At 39.9% G+C, this 23,347-nt stretch overlaps 1 protein-coding gene across 1 annotated transcript; it reads left to right on the top strand.

Annotated features, from left to right (window-relative positions):
* The first annotated feature begins 16,206 nt into the window (after positions 1-16,206).
* ABITRAM (actin binding transcription modulator) lies at positions 16,207-20,819 on the top strand. The gene is given in 7 exon segments (XM_007472171.1): positions 16,207-16,303; positions 17,431-17,482; positions 18,089-18,218; positions 20,359-20,373; positions 20,375-20,439; positions 20,519-20,588; positions 20,682-20,819. Coding segments are annotated over 7 exon segments (567 nt in total).
* Positions 20,820-23,347: the final 2,528 nt, after the last annotated feature.

The raw sequence follows: 23,347 nt of genomic DNA, 5'->3' as shown, positions 1-23,347 counted from the left end.
TAAAATCACATATGTGTTTGATACCATAATGAAAATGAAAGGCAATTTATTGCTGGTAGAGATCTGGTATTTGCAGTCAGCAGAAGTATGAGATAATCTTTGCTGATTCAGTCTACTTTCTGCTTAGGTTCTAGGTCCCAATTCTACTGCAAATAGTATCATGGCCTCTTATCAACAAGAAAATACTTCAGTTCCTGTTCTTGGTTAGTATTTTTTTCTCTCTAAATTATTATAGTACTAAGCAGAAGGAGTATCTTTTTGTAAGTGTTGAGATGGTTAGTAGTATAAGGAGAGATTGGGGAATCACTACTATTTTCCCTCAGTTCTAAGATTCTGTCTTTAGTAAAATTAGTTTAATGCCTTTAGTGTTGGGATCCTGGTTTGGCGGGTAAGAAATCCAATGTGACATTAAATGTATAATTAAAAAAAAATTGTTCTGACATACACACTTAAATGCAATGGCATACACTCGTCCATACAGACACATCACAGTTGAAGAAGTGTGACTCCTAAACAGTCTAATTTGCACATATACATTTTAAGGATTCATCTCAATCATCCTTTTTGGCTATTGGCAGTTTTGCATTGTGTCTTGGGAACATTTTCATATTCCTTGCTTAAGAGCTGGACCATTTTAGTCATACTTAGGATTAACAGTATAATTTGAAAACAAATCCAAACAAGATTAGCATTTCATTTGCATTTTCTGTTGAATTCCTAAAATGTTTTGTTTCTTTGTGGGGGAGGGGGGAGCGGATTCTCATCACTTAAAAGCCCTAAAGGCTTTCTTTTGAAAGTTGATTAAAAACCTTTTGACAAAAAAAAAAAAACAAACCTTTTGACAGATCAATTTGGTGCCACAGTATTTGCCCTTCATGTGGATCAGTCAAGCATAGCAACTTCTTTTTAGCTTTGAAAAGGTGGCAGTTTTTACGGCTATTTGCATTTCTGGCATGTGATAGGCAATGTTCTGCAATTTTTTCATTTAAATGCTACACTGTGGTAGCATTTTGATAACATTTGAAGTAGCCTTTGTGGGAGCCATGTCAAGTTTAACTTTCATGGCTTATGTTGCTACCAGGAATAAATTAACCACCTTCCGTTCCAGCTAAGCTCATATATGCAGACAGTTAACTGCTGTATCCCTAGATCCCCTTCTTCCTGGAGGCTGGCAAGCTGCCTTTGGTATCAGTCCCAAAACGTACACTTATTTCTGAGATGCTACAATTCATCTCAGGCCAGAGGTTGTTTGGTAATTGTTTAGTTTGTAATGTGTCGAATCCAGTTGTGATTTCTGTCCCGTTTTCCTCACTGCTGGCTTGATGCTGACCTTCAGGTCAAGTTCAGTCACACCTTTCTCTAGGGTGGTCTAGTTGGCTTTATTAAAGAGCACTTCCATTTCCCAGCTGAGCCTTAAAGACTTTAAAATTTTGAGGCTCCTCATTATCAGAGTATGTATTATCCTTGTCCCTGTGTAGGAACACTAGTGTAGATTGTTTAGGAAAGGAGAAGTTCTCATAACCCAAAAAGAGGCGGATGAGCTACTCACAAAATTAGTTCGTCTCAAATATTCCTCACCTGCCCCTTCCCAGCTAACAGTAGTAGTAGGGGATCAGTGACTTGATGGGGCATTTTCTGATTGTTTCATGTTAAGATGCAACGTAGTACCATGCAGGTTGATTGCAAGTCTGCAAAAATGTAATCCATTTCATAAAAATGGATTAACGTTTTACCACAGTAGTGCTTAAATCACAGCCAAACTGGCCTTGTTACAGTTGATAACAAAATTGCTTCAAATGAGTATGATTTGACTATCAAAGGATTAAGAGAAGTCCTTGGAAAAACTGATAAAGCCCTCAAATTATTTTTGTGAAATGACTCTCTCTGTGCTGTGAAATTCAAACATGGAAATGTGAAAGATGTCATGTCCTGCTTGTCATACAGTTTGTCAGAATAATTTCTTTCCTGCCAATAAGTCAATACTTGGTATTTATATTTAGTTAAGTCTAAGAATCAAATGTAGTTATGCCTAATTTTTAAAAATAAAATACACTATTTTCATAACTTGTTTCTTTTTTAAAAAAAGATGGAGTCTCATTCAAAGTTTACCCACTATTTGACATAAAATTATGGAGCTTGTTGACAATGAATATAAGTAGGCTTTTCCAATATTATAAATAAGCGAAACCTCTTGTGGTCTTTCTGTCTATATAGATTTTTGTTTGGGGGTGTAGAGGGTAGTAATTGTATATGAAATTATGAAACTGTTATGATTAGTAGAGAAAATCTGGATTGTACAGTATGGCAAAGAAAATTAAGATTTAATAATTTCTAGTCATACATGTGTACCATGCATGTGTATATGTATAATGAAAACCATGTTTTTAAAACATTTTATCTTGAGCATTTTTCACACATTTCAAAATATTCATGTAAATAATTTTTCATGTCTGTATGGGTCATGTATACAGATGTACTATGAATAATACTGAGAAAGACCATCTTTATATATGCATGTTTTCTCATGTCTCTACTTCCTGTATATGATTCCTACTTAGATAAGAGATTCCATAAATCTAACTGAAAGAGGGCCTGCGAGTTTTATCTAACGGTGACAAATTTCCCCCAACCATCGCCCGCTGCCTCCATTTATTTATTTTTTTAAAATCCGGACATTTTTATTGATCAGTGTGTTTGCAGAAATTTTTATCATAAAACATTTTCTGTCCATTAACTTTACATACTGAATACACGCCACTACTTTTTTTTACTCTTATAATTGGTGTAAATTTTACATACAGTAAAATGTACAGATCTTAGGTATATAGTTTGATGGAACATTAACTCTGGTTCTGATGGTCATCTTGTAGGTGCAAAGCCCAGTTGCCTAATTTTAGCTTAGAGTTACTTGCCTCAGCTGTCACCAAGACAAAATAGTGTGCCTATCACAGTTTCCCTCTCCTTTCTTTCAGATGCTGAGCTTTTTATACCACCAAAGATCAACAGAAGAACCCAGTGGAAACTAAGCCTTCTAGAGTGACTCTGACCCCAGTTAGGACGGCTCTGGCAGAGAAGGCTGTTTTCCTTCTACTCCTCACTCCTCGAGGCCTGGCTGCTGGGAACCGGGGAGAGTAAGACCGTCTACTTTAGCATTACGGAGAGCTGCTCTGTGCAGCAGACCTCAGCAGACACCAGTTCTATTTTATTTTGCATATAATCTTAATCGTTAGCAAGGCTTTAAGCTTTAACCCATATAGCATCATTTTGTAAAAATTACTGTTCTTCTACTTAGTGCTGATTGAGAGCATATTTCTGGTATTTGTGGTAATCAGGACATTGGGTTTCATTCCCAGCTACAGGTCTGAATCATATTGGGACCGTAAGTAGACAAATCACAGAATTGATTTGTGCCTCAGTTAATTGGGAATGTTTCGTGGCTGCTACCTCAAAAGTGTGAAGAAAAGTAAAATAATGTTTTCGAATTGTTTTATGTTCCTTGAGGAAAGCCTTATGTATAAACAACTAATGGCTATTAGTGCTCCCAATAGGTCGAATTTAATCATTTAAATGACTTCACCTTGAACTAAAGCAAAATGAAAAGTGAAATCTATCCTTTGATATTCTAAGCTTTCCTATGCTGACAGTTCTTATTTTGTAATATCTTACCAGGTCATGTGCTTCCAGTTATAACTGGTTTGAGGCTCCTGTCACTACAGTGTCCACATGGACTATTTTTATTGCCTTCGAATGTTCTGCTAGAGTTAGCAGTGTTAGAGCTGGAACAGATTAGAATTTCTGAAACAGTACTGCGTACATTTGGGATGGTGAGCAGTGTGCATCATAGGCATGAACAGTAGTAAGTTACTTCTTTTTCTCCAAATGTTGCTTCTTTTAACATAATGTTTTTGTCAGTATCTAGGCCATTTCATTTATTTTTCTTTACGGTGCTTAACTGACCTATGTCTTTTAGTTATTTTCTTTGGAAGAAATGAGAATGTTATCTCTTTTTGGTGAGTCTAGAAAAAAGCTCAGTTCATTTTGACAGTAGTTTGTGGCTGACTCTTGGGTAAGGTTAACAACCTCTTTCATGTTTTTAATACCAGAACCAGACCTTTATTACTCTATGTAAACTAACAGGAAGTCAGAGTATAGGTATACCCAGAATTGTGTAACTAAAGAAGCCTTTCCCTAGTATAGCAAAATGTAAACTTCAGAATCTAGGTGTGTTCACTCTATAATCCAACTTTTCTGTGTGTCTGAAAATTTTCACAAAATAATAGAAAAAGTAGAAGAATATCTGTAATTAAGTGCCCAATATTGAAAGGCTACAAGTGCTTTGTGACTACTCTTTAGTGTGGATTAATGAATATGGTAACTTACATATTTCATTTTAATATATTATAGTGCTCTTGCTATGGATAATAGTAAAGGGACCCATGCTGATGGGTGGGAAATAGAAGTAAATGTGTCTGTTGATAATGGTGTGACTTTGCATGGATGTTCACTTTCCTTGAAATAATATATTGAAGCAGCAAAAAAGAATTTGTGTGAATACAAATTACTATCAATTACTCTCTCTCTGAGAAGATGGAATTTTATTCATTTGGAGTAGAAGCAGGCGAGAGCAGACCTTCCAAATTGAAGGCCAAGTCAAGGGTGAATTCATGGGGAAAAGTGCTGTGTATGGGCAAAGGAGAAACTCCTGGGAGTTGTGAATGCTTAATTTGTGGGAAAGATTCTGTCAAGTTCTAGAGAAGAGTATATTATTTTTCCCCCAAATTTGGCCTCTTCCCAAAGCAAATTCATGCAAGAAGCTAAAAGCCTCAGTTATTTAGTTTGTTCCATGGAATCAGCTTTGTTCAGATGCTCCCGACATCAAGAGGAAACTTGCAGAGGACTTTCTCCGATAAATAAAAGCACATTTTAAATTTAGACTTTTTTAAAAAACAGAGGCAGGAGCTAATGTTTTTATTATGTCTTTAGCTTGGTGTAATTTCTTAGCATTGCCACGTATTTTAAAATAAATTTATTTTCCATATGTATCTACATATATACACACATCTGAGGGATTTTTCATAGTCATAATTGAAGAGGATCTCTTAAAAATAAACTTTAAGGCATTCTGAGTTTATTTTTGTGCATGGTGTAAAGGTATGTTCTCACTTCACTGATTTACATGCAGCTGTCCAACTTTCCCAGTATCACTTACTTAAGAGACTGTCTTTTTTCCATTTTATATTCTTGCCTCCTTTAAGGTTTAATTGACCATAGGTGTGTGGGTTTATTTCTGAGTTCTCTGTTTTGTTCCATTGATCCATGTGTCTGTTTTTGTGTCTATATCACACTGTTTTGATTACTGTAGCTTGGTAGTATTGTCTGAAGTCTGGAAGGTTTATGCCTCCTGCTTTGTTCTTTTCCTCAGGATTACTTTGGCAATCCTGGGTCTTTTATGGTTCCATGTAAATTTTAGGATTATTTGTTCTAGTTATGTGAAAAATGTCATAGGTAAGTTGATAGGGATTGCGTTAAATATGTAGATTGCTTTCAGTAGTATGGCCATTTTAATAATATTAATTATTCCATTCAAGAGCATGGGATATCTTTCCATTTCTTTGAATCATCTTTTATTTCCTTTATTAATGTTTTATACTTCTCAGCATGTAAGTCTTTAATCTCCTTGGTCAGGTTTACTTCTAAGTATTTTTATTTTGGGGCTGTGATATTAAAAGTTTTTTTTTTTTTTACATTCCCTTTCTGATATTTCATTGTTAGTGTAAAGAAATGCAACCAGTTTCTGTATGTTAATCTTGTATCCTGGTACTTACTGAATTCATGTATCAGTTCTAGTAGTTTTTGTGTGGAGTGCTTAGGATTTTCTATATACAGGATCATGTCATCTGCAGATAATGAAAATTTTACCTCTTCCCTCCCAATTTGGATATCTTTTATTTCTTTTTCTTGTCTGACTGCTGTGGTTAGGACTTCCAGTTCTATGTTCAGTAGAAGTGGTGAAAGTGAGCATCCTTGTCTTGTTCCAGATTTTAGCAGGAGAGCTTTCAGCTTTTCACCATTGAGTATTATATTGGCTGTGGGTTTGTCATAAATAGGTTTTACTATGTTGAGATATTTGCCTCTCTACCCACTTTGGAAAGAGTTTTTATCATGAATCGACACTGAATTTTGTCAGAAGCTTTTTCTGCATCTATTGAGATGATCATGTGGGTTTTGTCTTGTCTTTTGATGTGGTGTATCACATTGATTTGCATATGTTGAACCATCCCTGTGAAGTTGGGATGAATCCCACTTGGTGTATGTTTTTCTTAAGTTATTTATGGTTGTGTTGGGTCTTCGTTGATGCTCATGGGCTTTCTCTAGTTGCGGAGAGTGGGGGCTACTCCTCATTGTAGTGTGCGGGCTTCTCACTACAGTGGCTTCTCTTGTTGTGGAGCACGGGCTCTAGGCGCGCAGGCTTCAGTAGTTGTGGTGCACAGGCTTAGCTGCTCCGTGGCATGTGGGATATTCCCAGACCAGGGATCGAACCCATCCATGTACCCTGCATTAGCAGGCAGATTCTTAACCACTGCATCACCAGGGAAGTCCCATTTATGATCTTCTTTATGTGTTGTTGGATTCAATTTGCTAATATTTTGTTGAGAATTTCTGCATTTGTATTCGTCAAAGATATTGGCTTGTAATTTTCTTTTTAGGTGATACCTTTGTCCAGTTTTGGTATCAGGGTGGATGGTGGCTTCATAGAATGTCTTTGGTAGTGTTCCCTCCTCTTCAGTGTTTTCAAAGAGTTTGATAAGGATTGGTATAAGTTCTTTGTATGTTTGGTATAAGTCACCTGTGAAGCCATCCAGTCCTGGACTTTGTAAGGAGTTTTTTCAAATTGTCTATTTCTTCTTGATTCAATTTTGGTGGGCTCTGTGTTTTTAGGAACTTGTCTATTATGTTTAGGTTTTTGAATCTGTTGGTATATAATTGTTTATAGTATTCCCTTATTTTTTGTATTTCTGTGTTACTGGTTGATTTTTCATTTCTTGTCTTTTTGTGCCTGGAGAGTTTTGTCAATTTTGTCTACCCTTTCAAAGAACCAGCTCTTTTATTGGTTTTTGTCCTTTTTTTTTAAAATCTCTATTTTATTTACTTCCTCTCTGACCTTTATTCTTTCCTGTCTTCTGCTGACTTTGTAATTCTTTTAAGTGGTTGGTTAGGTTGAGATTTTTCTTGTTTTGTAAGGAAGGCCTGTATTGCGATAAATTTCCCCCTAGAACTGGTTTTGCTGCATCCCCTAGATTTTGTATGGTTGGATTTTTCACTGTCAATGACACAAGGACATTTTTCATTTCCTCATTGACCCATTGTTTTTGTAGTAGCATGGTGTTTGTTTAGTCTCCATGTAATTGTTTTTCACATTTCTTTTTCTGTGATTTCAAGTTTCATGGCATTGTGGTCTAAGAAGATGCTAGAAATAATTCCTACACTCTTAAATTCGTTGAGGTTTGTTTTGTTCCCTGGTATGTGGTCAGTCCTAGTGGATGTTCCATGTGCACTTGGAAGAATGTGAATTCTGGTTCTTTGGATGTAATGTCCTGGAAACATCAATTAACTAACTCTAACTGGTCTATTGTATCATTAGATGTTCTATTGTATCTGTACAAGAGATCATAGGCAAAACATTCTCTGACATAAATCGTACCAATGTTTTCTTAGGTCAGTCTTCCAAGGCAATGCAAATAAAAATAAATGGGACCTTGTCAAACTTAGAAGCTTTTGCACGGCAAAGGTAACCATAAACAAAACGAAAAAAGACAACCTACAGAATGGCAGAAAATATTTCTAAACAATGCTATGGACAAGAGCATAAATTCCAAAATATACAAACAACCAAATCGAAAAATGGGCATAAGACCAAAATACACATTTCTCCCAACATACAGATGGCCAAGAGGCACATGGAAAGATGCTCAACAGCGCCAATTATTAGAGAAACGCAAATCAAAACTACAGTGAGGTACCACCTCACACAGGTCAGAATGGCAATCATCAAAACTCTATAAAATAACAAATGTTGGAGAGGATGTGGAGGAAAGGGAACCCTCCTACACCACTGGTGGGAATGTAAGTTGGTGCGGCTGCTATGGAAAGCAGTATGGAGGTTCCTCAGAAAACTAAAACTAGAATTACCATATGAGCCAGCAATCCCGCTCCTGGGCATATATCCAGACAAAACTGTAATCCAAAAAGATACCTGTACCCCTATGTTCATAGCAGCACTATTCACAATAGCCAGGACATGGAAACAGTCTTAATGTCCATCAACTGATGAATGGATAAAGAAGATGTGGTACATATATACAATGGAATGCTACTCAGCCATATAAAAGAACAATGGTATTTGCAGCAACAAGAGATTATCATACTAAGTGAAAAAAGAAAGAGAAAGAGAAATACCACATGATGTCACTTTATATGTGGAGTCTAAAATATGACATAAATGAACCTATGTACAACATAGAAACAGACTCACACTCAGAGAACAGACTTGTTTCCAAGGGGGAAGAGGGTGGGGGAGGGATGGAGTGGGAGGTTGGGGTGAGCAGATGTAAGCTATTATATATGGAATGGATAAACAAGGTCCTACTGCATAGCACAGAGAAGTATATATTCAGTATATCCTATGATAAACCATAATGGAAAATAATATATAAAAACGAATGTATATATATGTACAGCCGAATCCTTCAACTAAAAGAAAAAACGTCAATACAATTCACCCTATCACTGGTCTAAAAACAAAACAGAAAACATTTTACTTTAAGAGGCAATCAGCAAACTTCAATACCCGTTCATGATAAAAACTCTCAGAACCAGAAATAAAAGGGAATTTCCTCAACACAAGTGGGCTAGGATTGGCAATTTTTTTCTGTAAAAGGCTAGAGAGTTAATATTTTAGGCTTTCTGGGAGGGACTTTCATCCAGACTGTCTCTGTCACAACTCTTCCACTCTGTGGTTTTAAGTGCAAAAGCAGCCACAGACAATGGGTAAACAAATGGTGGGGCTACGTTCCAATAAAACTTTATTTACAAAACAGGTGGCCAACGAAATCTGGCCCACGGGCTATAGTTTGCCAACTCCAACAACATCCCTCCCAGTTTCTCACACCTATTAAACTCCCAAAAAAGCTAGCAAACATCACACTTAGGGTGAAAGAAAGACTGAACTTCTCCAGCTAATATCACTCACTGTAGACAAGGCCAAGAGTTAAAAACTCGACAGGGGTCCATACTTACGGAGATTCCTACACTTTTGTGAGTTTTTACCTCGAGGAGCCCTACCAGAACTTCTCACGGTGTCTACGTACTTCTAGCAGGGGGAAGGGAAAAGCAGACATTTGAAAATACTGATCTTCTTAACAAGACCTGCACGCAAATGATTTTGGCAGAGCCTAATCAAAGTGGGTTTTACCAGGGCCTAACCAATGTGGAGGCAGGGAAATACCCAACTCCAGCCCCCCTAACCTTCCTGTCCTACCTAAGGAGTGAAAAAAAACTGAGAAGCACTGGTGAAGTTCACAGATGAGGTACATGCTCACTTAAAGACTGCCAGCTAATCACAGGACTACAGAACACTTCTCCTACCCAACCCCCAGCCTCATCACCATATCATTAAAGACCTATTTATCAGATTTGCTTTTACCCAGTATATCACACACATTAGGCTTTTGACAGAAAATTACGAGGCATACAAAAGGGATTAAAACACAGTTTGAAGAGTCAAAGCAAGCATCAGAACAGGACTCTGATAACGGCAGGGATGTTGAGATTGTGAGGCGGGGAACTTAAGATCAGTACAATAAATATGATAACACCTCTAATGGAAAAAACAATGTGCAAGAACAGATGGGTCATGTAAGCAGAGAGTTGGAAATTCTAAGAAGGAGTCAAAAAGAAATGTTAGAAATCAAAAGCAGGCATCTTATCCATTTAATTAACCATCTTAGGTGGGATTATATCTTCATGTTTTCAGCTCAATCACCCAACATATTTTCTTTCCAGGATCTAATGATATCACATTTTAGTTACATTGTTTCACTCACTCTTATTCCATGAAAGACAGTGAAGTATTTTAAAAGCACAATTTTGTTATGCAGATGTGCCCACTAGTGACAACTGTAACAAACACTTTCTCATCAAAGGCCAAAACCCCAGAGGCAGGAATCCCTGGTATTAATTGTGTACCTGTGTCCTGTTAAGTCTGTGACAACGCATAGGCTTTATTATTTTCATAATAAATCCTAGAATTCTATCAAAAGCTGGTGTAGGTACTTACCGTTATAATCTGGTGGGAAATTGGAACCCATCAAGCTGCCCGAGGTAAAAGAGACATTTCCAACAGAAAGAATGGGAGTGAAAGCCCAAAAAGTGTGTAACGCTCCATCCCTTTGGTTGAGAACGGTCTTTTCTCATTGTTTCTACTTTGGCAAGTTAATATAAAAGGTGTAACTCCCTTCAGATTTAATTTATACTTTCTACCAAGGTCAAGCCACTAGTGCATATTATAATAGTGTTCTTTGGTATTCTACCTCACAGCAAGTGTAATTACTTAGAGATATACTGAATTTAGATTACCAAGTCAAGCCTGCAAGATGGGAGACCCTCAGGGGAAATACTATCTCTGGATTTCCTAAATACCCACAGTTCCTTTAATTTTCATGGTCACTACAGTACGACTGGGAAGCCCTTGCTTGTTGATTGGGGGTGGATGGGAGGCACTGAGTTTACCTGGGCGTACTGTTCCAAAACTGTGGCTGCGTCGCCGTGCTTCCTCTGCTCAGCTAGCTTTCCTGCAAAGACAATAAGCATCTGAGCACAGTCGTCTTACTGAGAACGGTGTTCCCCAAACTCAAGGTGAAACGGTTTTAGGTGGTACTATTTAAATCAAAATCGTCTCCTACAAATTGGAGATTGAGCTCTACAGAGTACACATTCAAAGTGAACTGCTTTAAAACAGCATTTTCAAAAGTGTTCCCCAAGACTGTTCAAAGGATCATAAAGGGCAGGACCAAGAAACCATTCTCAGGTCAAGTACGTTTGTGAAGCACTGGGTAAAATAGAGTTAAGCGTTCTTTTGCTGAAATGCTTCATTAATAAGTCTTTATTGTGTATCAAACTACATACTTTGTGAATTTCTATGAGAGAGACAGGAAGGAATACCATGGGGTCCTATCTTAAATGGCAGTTACAATCAAAATTTAGCATGGGATGTGAAAATCACATATAGTCAAAATCAGTCATGAAAAATGCTTACAAAGGCACACATATGGGAAACTGACCTAGCATCTCGCACTAATCCATTTTTTCCTCTAATAGGAAGAGGCTGCTGTTTCTTCGTTTGAGCACTAGATGGGGGTAGTTGGCTTATGTCAGGGGTCTTGCAGTATCATCAGATCTGAGACTCATTCTCAGCCCAGTTGAGATAATTACACTATGAGAGGCACACAGAACCCAGAGTTAACTAAGGGGCTGGCAGAGTCACATCTCCCATTTCATGCTAACTCCAGGGCATATTATCACTGACAAAACCAGGAAGAGTCATCTCCACTGTTTCAATAGCTATCTTTTCTTCCTTTTGGTGACTTGTGTAAACTAAGTGAAATGCACACATGAAGTGACTCCACCCTGTAACATTTCTCAAAAATCTTTGGAGCACTGTCTTCACCTTTTTCTACTAAGCATCTGGGAGAACTAGGTGCACTCCATTATAAGGCATGACACACAGCAAGCTAAGAGTTGAAAAGGATGTAAGAGAAGATAACAGACACCAAGAACAGAACTAGGAAATTTAAACTACAAATAACAAGTTTCTAGAGCAGAAGTATCAACGGAGCCAGAATGAAGAGTTAATAAGACTCAAATAAGGACTTCTTGGTACTTGTAGAAAAGAGTTCAGCTTGGAAATTGAAAGGGCTTATAGAAGAGTCCACAGATCTAATAACCAGAAAATGCCAGAGACAGAAAAGTGATAATCTCACACATTTTTAAAATCCCAAAGGAAAAAAAACTATGAAATTACTAAAGAGAATATGTATGTACATTTAACAGGATATAGTTTGGATTTTTTTTCAGGACTGCTTTTTATGGGGAGATCATAACAATATTTACAAGACTCTTGAAAAGGTGGGGGGAAAATATACCAGCCACTCACTTCACGCACGGCTGAGAGGGCCAGAGCCCCACCCGTCACTTCTCCCAGGCACTCTGGGAATGTCACTCCACTCTAAGAAATCAGACTGTGGAATAACCTCACCTCCGGTTCAGGCAATCCCTAGATCCTGATACAGCTAAACTGCCTTTGCTTTCACACTGCTTATACATTTGGCTTCATTTCTCAAGATTGCTATTATGGTTTCCAATGATCTATTGTCTATATTTGAACAGTCCCACCTGGAAATTCATCTTTACATTCTCGCAGGGCACACTGCTACCGAGCTACACTGTACCAGGTGTACCTGTAAAATGTGAGTTTGGTGAATGAGGTAGAAAAAAGTGTTAGCTAGATCATTTCCAACTTTGAGTGTTCTCTCACAATTCCAGCTTTTCCCCTTCCCGAGGACTGGAATACAGATGTGGAGAAAATCCACCTTCAACTCTCTGCCTAAGAGATGGCAGATCCACACCATGGGAGGACTTGTCAGTGCCATGAGAGAGACAAGTAAACTGCTTTATTGTGCCATTGTATTTGGGGAACTCTCGTAGCACTTCAACTTTTACTCTACCTAATAAGCCACTCCAAATTAACCTTTACCCATGCACATGACAGTGCACCAAGGTGTGCTCCCACCTGACACACGTCTGCAAAACTGCCAAACAAAACCACAGAGACACAAAGCCATTAGAGAAGTTATCTGGGAGAACCTAATGGCGTGTTTACCTGCCAGAGTTCTGCCCAGGCCAGCCAGCTGGTCTTTGGTCAAGTGAAGCTGGGCTGCCACACAGAGAGCTTGCTGCCAACTGCCACAAGCCAGAAAGGCACTGAGAGCTTTCTCGTGGGCACCAGCGCGGGCAAACACGAGCCCTGCTGGCTCACAGAGGTGCTCCTGCAGCAGGTGTTCCCCGTAAGCAATGCTGATGTCCTGGGACAGGAAGAGACAAAGGGTTGGTAAGGAGAGGTGATAACTGTTTTTTTAAATCTTCAAGGTAGGCTGCCTCGGTCATTATACTTGAAAGTCCCTGGAATGACTTAGAAAAACCCTGTGGATGACCAGTGAATTCAATCTTTCTTCCATTCAATACCTTACTGAGGATGTGCCATGTATTCATCCAACAAATAATTACTGAGTACTATTCAGGGCAGTGGGAGTAACACAGCAAAGCAAAACATAAAGCTAAACAGAGCAAAAACAAACAAACAGAAAAAATAAACAGTAACAAGAACCACTCCCAACTTCCTGCTCTTGTGGTGAAAGGGTACGGACTTATAAACACACTATGGTCGACAGCATAATGGCAGGTAGTGGTAAAGGGCCAGAGCGATGGGAGTGCTATTTCAGAGGGCTGTGAGAAGAAGCCATGTGAAGAGTTATGGGACAGTACTCCACGCCAAGAGCACAGAAAGCACCATGGCCATAGGGCAGGAATGGGTATGGAACGCACGGGAAAGAATAACAAAAAGGCTGGTATGACTGAAGCACAGAGAGCACAGCAGACGAACAGATAAGGCAAATGAGAGCAAAGAAGCAGGCTTTGGCCAAATTCTCTATTCCCTAGGCTCAGTATGAGACAGGGAAACAGAGGGACGTAACACGGGGTCCCTGCCCTTAAGGAAACCCACAGCCTGGTGGGACAACAAATCAGTAAATAACAGATTGATAAATGCCATCCCCAAGGTTAGAACAAGGTGCTCTGGGAGCTCAGTGTTTGGCACCTCAGCCAGGAACGGCTTTCTGGCAGAGGAGACCCGAGAGTTTAGAAGGACAGGGGGGCTAAAGGAAGTGGAGGTAGAGGGCTGGCAGAGGCAGCTGATGCTAAAGCAGCAGGCATGGGCCAGATCACAGAAAGACGTGCGCAATTTGTGGACAAACTGAAAATGGTGGTGATGATGGCACGGGCTCCATATCCCAGGTCGGCCACCTCACATCCCAGGTCCTGAGGCAAGGTGGTTCCTCATTTGCAAATTGTGCACACCACCTAGCAGGTTGTTGTAAGAATTATAATACATGTAGCTGATAAGCAAAGTACTGCATATGAGAAAAGCCAAACAGATGTTTGTTCAAACAAGCGAACCAAACTTTATGCAGAAATATATGGGAGAGATCAGCACTATTCAGGATGATGCTGAGTTAGGGCTGGAGGAGGGGCAGGATGGAAACTGCCATGGTATTCCCGAGGAGGATCCAGAGACAACGCCTAGGTTTCTTGCCTGGGCAAGTTCTTCAGAAGAGGAACAGGTCAGGGCCTTTCTCCCAGATAAGAAGTTCAAGATGAGGCTAATTAGTTTGAAGATAAACCTTGAAACCAAGGACAGTGTCAGGGACTCAGGAGCCTCATCCTTTCCCAACCACAGCACAAAGCAAAATCAGGAGAGCCTCATTTCACATGCTACACACCTTGTACTGCTGCGAGTTTGGTGGATATAACTTCAGAGCTTCGTTATACAAGTTTTTATCTTTTATTAAGATTAAGCATTCTGGGAAGTACTCCGGTCCTACAGGAATAAGATTCATACACACACAAGCTTGAGACTTGGGAAGCATAATGGATTTCATTTCTACCAATGGTCCCCACATAAAATCAACAAGGGACCTTTTTAAGACCTGCATAATTAGAGTATCTGGAGAACGGGAATGCAGGAGTGTGAGCTTTAATGAGAACCACTGCAGATTCTGAGGTATGAGAAGCACCAGTTGGAATCAGAGTTCTGCTTAAAAGGATTTTACACTACCCCTGATGAATGACCATCCAGCCCAGTGTTTGCTCAGCCTCCTTAGTAAGAATCACCTGGGGAGCTTATTAACCATACACACAACTGAGTTCCATCCCAGCCCAGATGAACCAGATCCTCCAAGGAAGCCAGAAGCTGAATGCTTAACAAGCACCCCAGGTGACTCTTCCTTGTCCCCGTCTCAGCCCTTAGGAAAGAGTCATAACTGCTGAAGCCTGAGGCTCCAGTACTGGTCAGGGATGGGGTGAAGCACAACACCCGGCATCCTGCTGCTTCGACTCCATCTCACTGCCAATCAAAACTGTGTCAGGGCACTGCCAGTAGGCATGACCCTTCAGACAAGCTGGGTTTCCTTCAGGTGTCTGCAGACACCACGAGAAGAGTGAATTATCAACCAATTTTGATTTTAAGACACTGAAGTGAATTTCGAGGATGATCACTCTTGACTCAAAAGCATCTGCTCTATCTTCTTAGCTATGGAGCTCCTCCCGTTCATTCAAAGACATTTGCTTTACCCTCAGCTTTTCAAAACATATGATAAAAATAAGGTGCGCGTACGTAACTGTTAACATTTTCAGGTGTGGAAATTGAAATCAGTCTGTCTAAACTAACATTTGATTGCAATTTATACCCTCCCTAGTTCCAAAGAATATTTGAAGCAGAAATAAACAGAAATAAACATACCTCTCACTGTCCTCTGCTCCTGAGCTCTCGCGACGCGCACTGTGTCTCCGGGTGGCAGGGCCGCTTGAGCCCTTTCAGTAGTGGCTGAAGCCGGGCGGAGGGGCGACCAGCCCGACGACGATCCGGGAGCGAGGCAAGTTGGAAAAGCTCCGAGCGGCGCCGGAGTGACGTCACGAGCCGGAGGGGGCGTGGCGTGCCTTCTTCTTTGCCCCGCAAAGTACAGTGAGGAGCTGCGCTCGCGACCGCCCCCTATCCATACGTCCTACTGCCCAGCCTATTGTATTTGAGCCCCGCTTTGACGTCAGACCCCAGAGCTCAGTAATAGGAGCCGGCGGGCGGAGCCTGAGGGGCGTGGGGAGACTGGGACGTTCACGTGACACGTACCCCGGGCCACCGCTGGAAAGACACCTTCCTCCCAGGGGAGCGAGAGGAAGCGCCCAGGCCCCAGAGGGCGCGGTTTGCAGCACCCAAGGTCGCGTGTCTCGGCTGCACGCCGGAAAGACACCTTCCTCCGTGGCAAGCGGGAGGAAGAGTACAGGTCCCAGGGGGCGGGGTTTGCAGAACCCAAGGTCTCCATGGCTACCGAGCCCGAGACCCCTGTGGCCGCCTCCGCTGCGGAGCCCGCGGTGCCGTCGCTTGTGGATCGCTACTTCACTCGCTGGTACAAAGCGGGTAAGTGGAGAATGATGTCAGTCTCTTCTGGGCCCAATTTGTCTGGCAGTATAGGGACTATGATGAGAGATCATAAGCCACACGCACCTTCCGCAGCGCTTCCTCCCCACGTCAGAAGGAACTGGATCTCTCTGTTCCTCTGCAGGCCAAGGGAATGGCATTTGCAAGGACGTGGAAAACAGCAGGGTGCATTCTGGGTAGGGCGAGCGCAGTGCGAGTTCACGAGGGTGGGTTGCTTGCGGGAAGATGGTGGACTAAGGTGAGATCCCCGAGGGAGGCAGGAGCTGGATTGCAATCTCTTTGAGTGCCTAAAGGGATTTGAGGGGCTCAGTCCTCCAAGAAGAGGCGATACATAAAATGATTTAAATGGTAGCGGTCTAAACTAAGGTAGAGGCATAGGATGGAGAGGAGAGGGTGGGTTAGAATAGAGGCATTTAGAAAGCAGAATCTAACAGTTTTACTTAAAGGAAGTCGCTGGTATTACACATTTGCCACTTAGAAGTAGGTATCCTGTTGTACAGCTTTGTGTACCCAGCAAATATCAGTGATGAGAGTATCGTTGGGGACCCTCCTCTAACCCAACTTGCTCCCATTCATTTAGGGATAATAGGTGTACTCATCTTTTACAATACTGAAATATTTTACAATAGCATACATTTTATTAGCCAGACTTAGTGTAACCAACTGTCCGGTTAACCCTGGATTGAGGTGTTTTCGGGAATCCATTACTTTCACCGCTAACATCAGGACAGTCCTGGGCGAACCAGAGTGAGTTAAGTCTCTCTAAAATTGACCAACAAACCATGCTACTAAATTAAATAAAGAATACATTACTAATCACTTTTTTTCTAATAGAAATGATTGTACTCATTTTAAAGTGAGGATAAAAAAAGGTGGAGCAAAGAGTTAATCATCATTTTAACATTGAATGAATGATTCCATCTGGACCAGATGTCTTTAAATACTTTATAGTCAGCCTTTAGGTATATCTTTTTGAGTAATGAAGGGATACCAGTGATGTATGTGTCCCGCCTTCATAGTTAACTACCTCTATGAACCAAAGAAAGTACTACACAGTGATAGTAAATATTGACTCAACAGCCATCAGACTCATTCATTTTTTCTAGATGTCAAAGGAAAACCCTGTGAGGACCACTGTATACTCCAACACTCTAACCGGTAAGCAAATTGGGAATTTTAAATGATCAAAAAAATTTTTTTTCTGTCATTGTAGCCTGGTATGGTCTTGTATTGAATAAATATTCATTAAATGATTATCTTCCACTGTATTGAGATGGTATTATTTATAGTAGGAGTCTGGTTGACAAGAATGAGTCTTTCAGTGCCTACGCTAAAGAAATAAACTTGCTTACCCAAACATCCAAATGGAGGGCCACACCCTCAGTCGGCTACTACCTCAAGAAACCAGCCTGTGCCTAACCACTGAAGTGGCCAAGCCCGTGGAGAGGGCTAGGGTAGAAGCACAGGTGGTATCCTGTCCATACCGGCATGCCTTACTTTTCTCTCTTCCTCCTCCGTGCTGTCTAAACACCTGTGGTACGCTTCCCTTTTGGGAAAGGAAATTCAGTCCCATTTTCCCCATTTTTATTACTGCATTCTTCTCTTCAGGTAAGCTCCAATAGTAGCCAGAGGAAAATGGGGGGGAAATGATAGGCTGACTAAACAAATGTCAGCTCAGCTCTTCTTGTGCCAGTAGGAATACGGTGTTATAGGAGGAAGAATCATACCAAGCAATAATACAGGATCAATTTTTGCTCCTCGTAGAATATGTGTCATCACACTGGCAGGATCCCATCCAGTTCTTCAAAGTGGAAAAGTAATTAAAAGCATTTCCTATCAAATCAGTACCAACTGTAGCAGGCTTCAGAACAAAGTCTCTGGGAAATTTAAGCGGGTATGTTCCTGTATTTCTCTACTTAAATCCTCTATTGTCATAATAATGATAGAGCCAGCCAGTCTTAGAACCCAGTAATGTATGCTCAGCATACTTCCCTGGCAGTTAGAGATGATTTTTAAGAATACTTAAGCTCTAAAGAAATTCTCAGGCCAAAAAAATGAGGTATTTCAGAAGGTATATTATCTGTCATATTACCTTCTGGGCCACCATCCCTGTCATCCCCAGGATGAAGGATGGAGAAGGTGGGCCTTTGAAAGAACAACACTAATACCAATATAACAAGATATTTTGTCCCTTCCTGTTTTAAGCCAGTATTGCAAATTCTATAAAATTTAGATGATCAATACCTCTTTATCATAAATTTTCACATGTGAACTTAAAAGTAACATAAAGTCCTGAGGTAGTGAAAAAAAAATCGATCTGAGAAAATATACAGTATTTGCTTCGTATCAGTTGCCATTCCTAAATCACTGCTGATTTAATACACATCTAGCTACACCCTCTACCTCCACATAGTGTTTAGTTATAGAAAATGTTACCTGTGCCCTCTACAATTCTAGGCAAGATGAACATTTTACTGTTAAAGGAGGGTATCACACCAAGGACAACTCAATACCATTACTAAACTATCCTGACAAACCCCCTGGAAAGGAAAGTTTCAGTGGATGATTTAGGTCCTTCATTTACTGAGTTCATACTAAGAGTTTCTGCTAATTACCTCACTGTTCTGGAAGACCCTTGTTTATACTCCCCTTTGTAGGCCTGAAGGCCCCTAATAACCTGCCTTATAATTACTGATTTTTCCTCACTCAGGAAGCAAGTGGACTTTAAAGAGCATGGACCATTCTTAAAAGTCTACAAATTACAAGTAAAACAGTTAGTGCTTGTGATGTTCCTGTGATCAATCTTTGTCCAAAATAGTAACACTGTTGTTACTACTGAGTAACAGAGAGGGACCTGCACATGGAACCCACTGTAGATAAGCTTTGATTGCATCTCAGCACTGCCCATCATTTATTCTCCCAAGGGAGGTGACCAAAAGGGGTTAAAACACTTCTTTCTGACACAGAGCCAGTGGAAGACAAACCATCTGGGACAAATCCCCATCCCCTCCTCCCAAAAGTGGGGAGTCACACTGACTAGTCTTTTGAAACGAAGTACCCACAGGCAGAGGAGTGAAGCTCATGCAGTAACACCTGAATGCTGTCTAATAATGTTGTGAGTGGGAAAGAGGCCATAAAGAACAGCATCTTGACCTCAGATGTTCACTGCAGTAAAAATTCCTGGGAAAAAAGAGCAACACATGAGACATGCTTGCATCCATTTCCCATGAGCCTCCCTGTACTGGGTTGGCCAAAAAGTTCGCTCCGGTTTTTCATGTTAGGGAAAAACCTGCATGAACTTGGTGGCCGACTCGATAGATATTTGTCAGAACCTCCCCAGATATATCCATACAGTGGAGTACATGAAAGTATAACCGTGCCACAACATTCAAACAGACATATGTCAAAGCGTAGTATTTGCTAGCGGGTTATAGGATAATGGGTAAGTGACTCTATATGCTACTTAAAACTTTTCTGTTTTCCAAAGTTTCCTCAAATTGCTTTTTTTAAAATTAGAAAAATATCCTTTCTTCAGAAAGTCTTAGTGATGGACCTAATAAAGAAGTTCCTTTCTCTATTAACTTCTGATATAAAAATAAGGTAGGAATCTTAATGAAAGTAACTGTGCAATATTGCTGTCATTCTCTATAATGTTGAATTTTGTATTATTGCTTATTGATGAGATTTTCCTACCCTTTTGAAATCTTTACACTTGGCTATGTGCAGCTTTCTCATGTACAGTTAAATATAAAGTATAATAAGTTAAGATAAAATATATTCTTAATATGTAACTAAACTACCTATTATCACATTTGTCTTAGTCTGCTTTTTCCCCTAGAGCCTAGGATGGTGCCTAGCCCATAGAGGCATTTAATATATAAATATTTGAATAAGTGAATGGTTTTTCTGTACTTAAGTCATTTTTATTTAAAACACTAATTCCAGGAATATATCCTATTGTAACTCTGAGGGCTGCCTCACAAAGAAAAGTGAAAATGTACATCAATTAATTTTTTCTTCCCTTTTATTATCAGGGGGCACAGTTTCTAACTAACAGAGCTTGCACCTCTGTGTAAGATTTACTGCTCTGATGGAGAAGAATACACCATATCTAGGTAAGTTACTTTTTAACCACAATTTTGGAGAAACAAAGAAGATAATATTTTTCTTCAAAGCAATATCTTCTTTAAATAGCTGTGTTAGAGGACGGTTGATGGAAGTGAATGAAAACATTCTCCATAAGCCATCTCTTCTTCAACAGAAGGTAAAAGAGTCTGGGGAAGTAAGATCCCATCCACACACGTTTTATCTGATCTTTTACCATTTGACAGTATTAAATATTCTATTTCCCTTCTAGCCATCCACCGAAGGATACATTGCAGTTGTGTTGCCCAAGTTTGAAGAAAGTAAAAGCATAACAGAAGGGTTACTGACACAAAAACAGTATGAAGAAGTCGTGGTGAAACGCATCCGTGCCACAACAGCGACCTCATGAGGATTAAGATTGAGTAAAAACATCAGGGCATTCATATCCTTACCTGGCCTACCAGTCAGTGCACTAAGGAAGAACCAGAGATGCTGAAGCATACTTCACACCGGGCCATCCGCAGGGAGGCCTGATCTTAAAACCTGACCTAGGTTTCCTTCTTTGTCTTGCATAACAAGCCTTGATTCCATTTTGTCTTCAACCTCCCAGATCTGCCTGCCCATGTACTCACTCTGTTCTTTTGCTTTTCTCTTTCTAACAACTGGCAAGCAACAGACGTTTTTCTGATTAAAAACCAACAAAGCACTTTGAGGAAAATTTGAAAAGGCAGAAAAGTAAAAATAATTTACCCATCATCCTGTAACCCGTTAGTAAATACTAGGTTTTGATGTGATTCTGTTTGAGTATTATGTCATGGTTATTGTTTTTGCCTCAATTTTCCATCACTTTGAAGTCGAAAAACAACAACCGGCCTTTCTTATCCCATCTGCTTCAGTGTGACACGACCAAAACGTCTGGTCCCACCCCTTCTGCCCCAACTCCCCCGCTCAGGTTACTGGGAAGTGGCAGGGTGTAGAGTGTACCTTCTCTATGTCTATGGGTTGGCCTTCAACTCTGAACAATGTAGCACTGTAACACTGGTTTCTTAATGAGGGACACATGAAGAGGCTTTGAAAGGGGCTTTGCTAACATGGAAGTATCAATAATATAATGCTGTATGAAGTAACATGTGCATTTGTGGTCTCTCAGTCTCACACTCTAGTTACAGGGTAGCCAGCAAAGAAGTTCCCGAGAGGTTCCTGGAATTTGAAGACACAGATGCTTTTGAACAGAACAAAAGCTTTCACATCATTTAAACAATAAATGAAAAACTATGAATTTATGGTTTAAAATTGTATACTTGTTTACATTGAATTTCAAATAGAAGTACTTTTAAAACTGTTATTTTACCTTAAGGGCTGCAACACATACATACATATAACTATATGGTTTTAAATAAAACGATTATCATTGACATGTAAATTCTTTTGGTTCTCTATCATCTTATGCTGTTGAAGTGATGTTATCCCTTTCTACCACCACTTGCATTTAAATAAGAGAATTCTCATTTCAGGTGTGTAAACTCTTTTGTAAATAAATTTTTTAAAATTATTTTTGACTTACAAGGAAACTTTTAACTTAAGTGCCAGCATGACTCTCCCCTAAGTAGACCCACCAGATGTGATACAGGTAGTAATGCTACAAACATCTACCTTGATAGTGCTATGAGGTGAATGTGTAAGCACAAAACAGCAAATCCCCATTTCAGGTAGCACAAAGGGTTCCCAAAGGTGTCATAAAACAAAGATACTAAAGATAGTAAAAGAATTATATATCTATTTTACATATAACATTACCTCACATCATTTTCCCATTATTTCCATTGTAATTTAAAAGAGTATTTTGGTTTCAGGGCATAAAAATCATGTTTGATGATTTTTATAGAGAAATATTTTATAAAGGTCATAACCAAGCTGAGTGCATCCCATTTTCTCTCCAAGGCCTACAGTAAATTCAAGTTTCCTTCAATAAAATTTTGACTAGCTAATTGGTAGTTTTCAGGATCTTGTGAACATTGACTGATGGCTGACCCAGATACGGATCATCAGAGGAGCCTACAGAGCTACTGCCATTTGGCACTGACATGTCCCGTTAGATTTCAAAATAAATTTCAAAGCACTGGGATACAAGCACAAAAAAACAAAGTTAACTATACTACACCATAAGGACAGAACTTATTACCAGATCCTTCTATCAAAACCCACCTCACAAAAACAAAAGCTTTAAACCGTAAAACTAAAAACACTAAAGTTGTTTATTTGTTTTATAATGAACATTCCAAAGACACATATATAAAACGTATGCTTACTCATAATTTATTTTAAACAGCTTAGTTCAATTATTCTCTGTCTTCTACCTTCTGTTCCATCAGTCACTACTCAGAAGTACAAAAACTACTTTTTAAGCCAGTAAGATAGGCTTAGGATTCCATCTAATATTCAGGGCAGACAGGCCAGCTATGCTAGAAGGAGAACTAAAACCATCGGCTAGTGAGTTCCTCCAGGATTCCGTGGAGTAAGCTCCATGACCCTGCTTTTGGGTGGGAGAGGGACATGCATCACAACAGATTTCCTGTGCTCTGTGAAACCCTTACTAGAGAACAAACGTGCTCCTGGCACGGATGATCTGTGACAGAGGGGACAGCGGAGGCCCAGTCATATTCAGTGGACAGAGGGATTGAAGAAGAGTCCACAGGTTTAAGGAAAACCCTGCATCACCCAGATTACTGTGTCTCTTCTGCTGCAAATTAGTGTCCCAGATGATAAGCTTAAATTTAAAAAAATAGGAAGTTAGGGTAAAATATGCCAAAAGTGATCATATATTCAAAGTAGTTTCTTTGGATTAAACTGTCATTAAGACAGTAGGGATATTTGGTTTGACTTTTAAGGAACATTATTCATGGCAACATCCTATTCTAAAATCACACTGCAATTAGA

The sequence above is a fragment of the Lipotes vexillifer genome, unplaced genomic scaffold (genome assembly GCF_000442215.2).
Source record: "Lipotes vexillifer unplaced genomic scaffold, Lipotes_vexillifer_v1.1 scaffold230, whole genome shotgun sequence".
Classification (NCBI taxonomy): Eukaryota; Metazoa; Chordata; class Mammalia; order Artiodactyla; family Lipotidae; genus Lipotes; species Lipotes vexillifer.
Note: the sequence above shows the minus strand (reverse complement) of the source record. Positions and strands in the feature narration are given on the sequence as shown.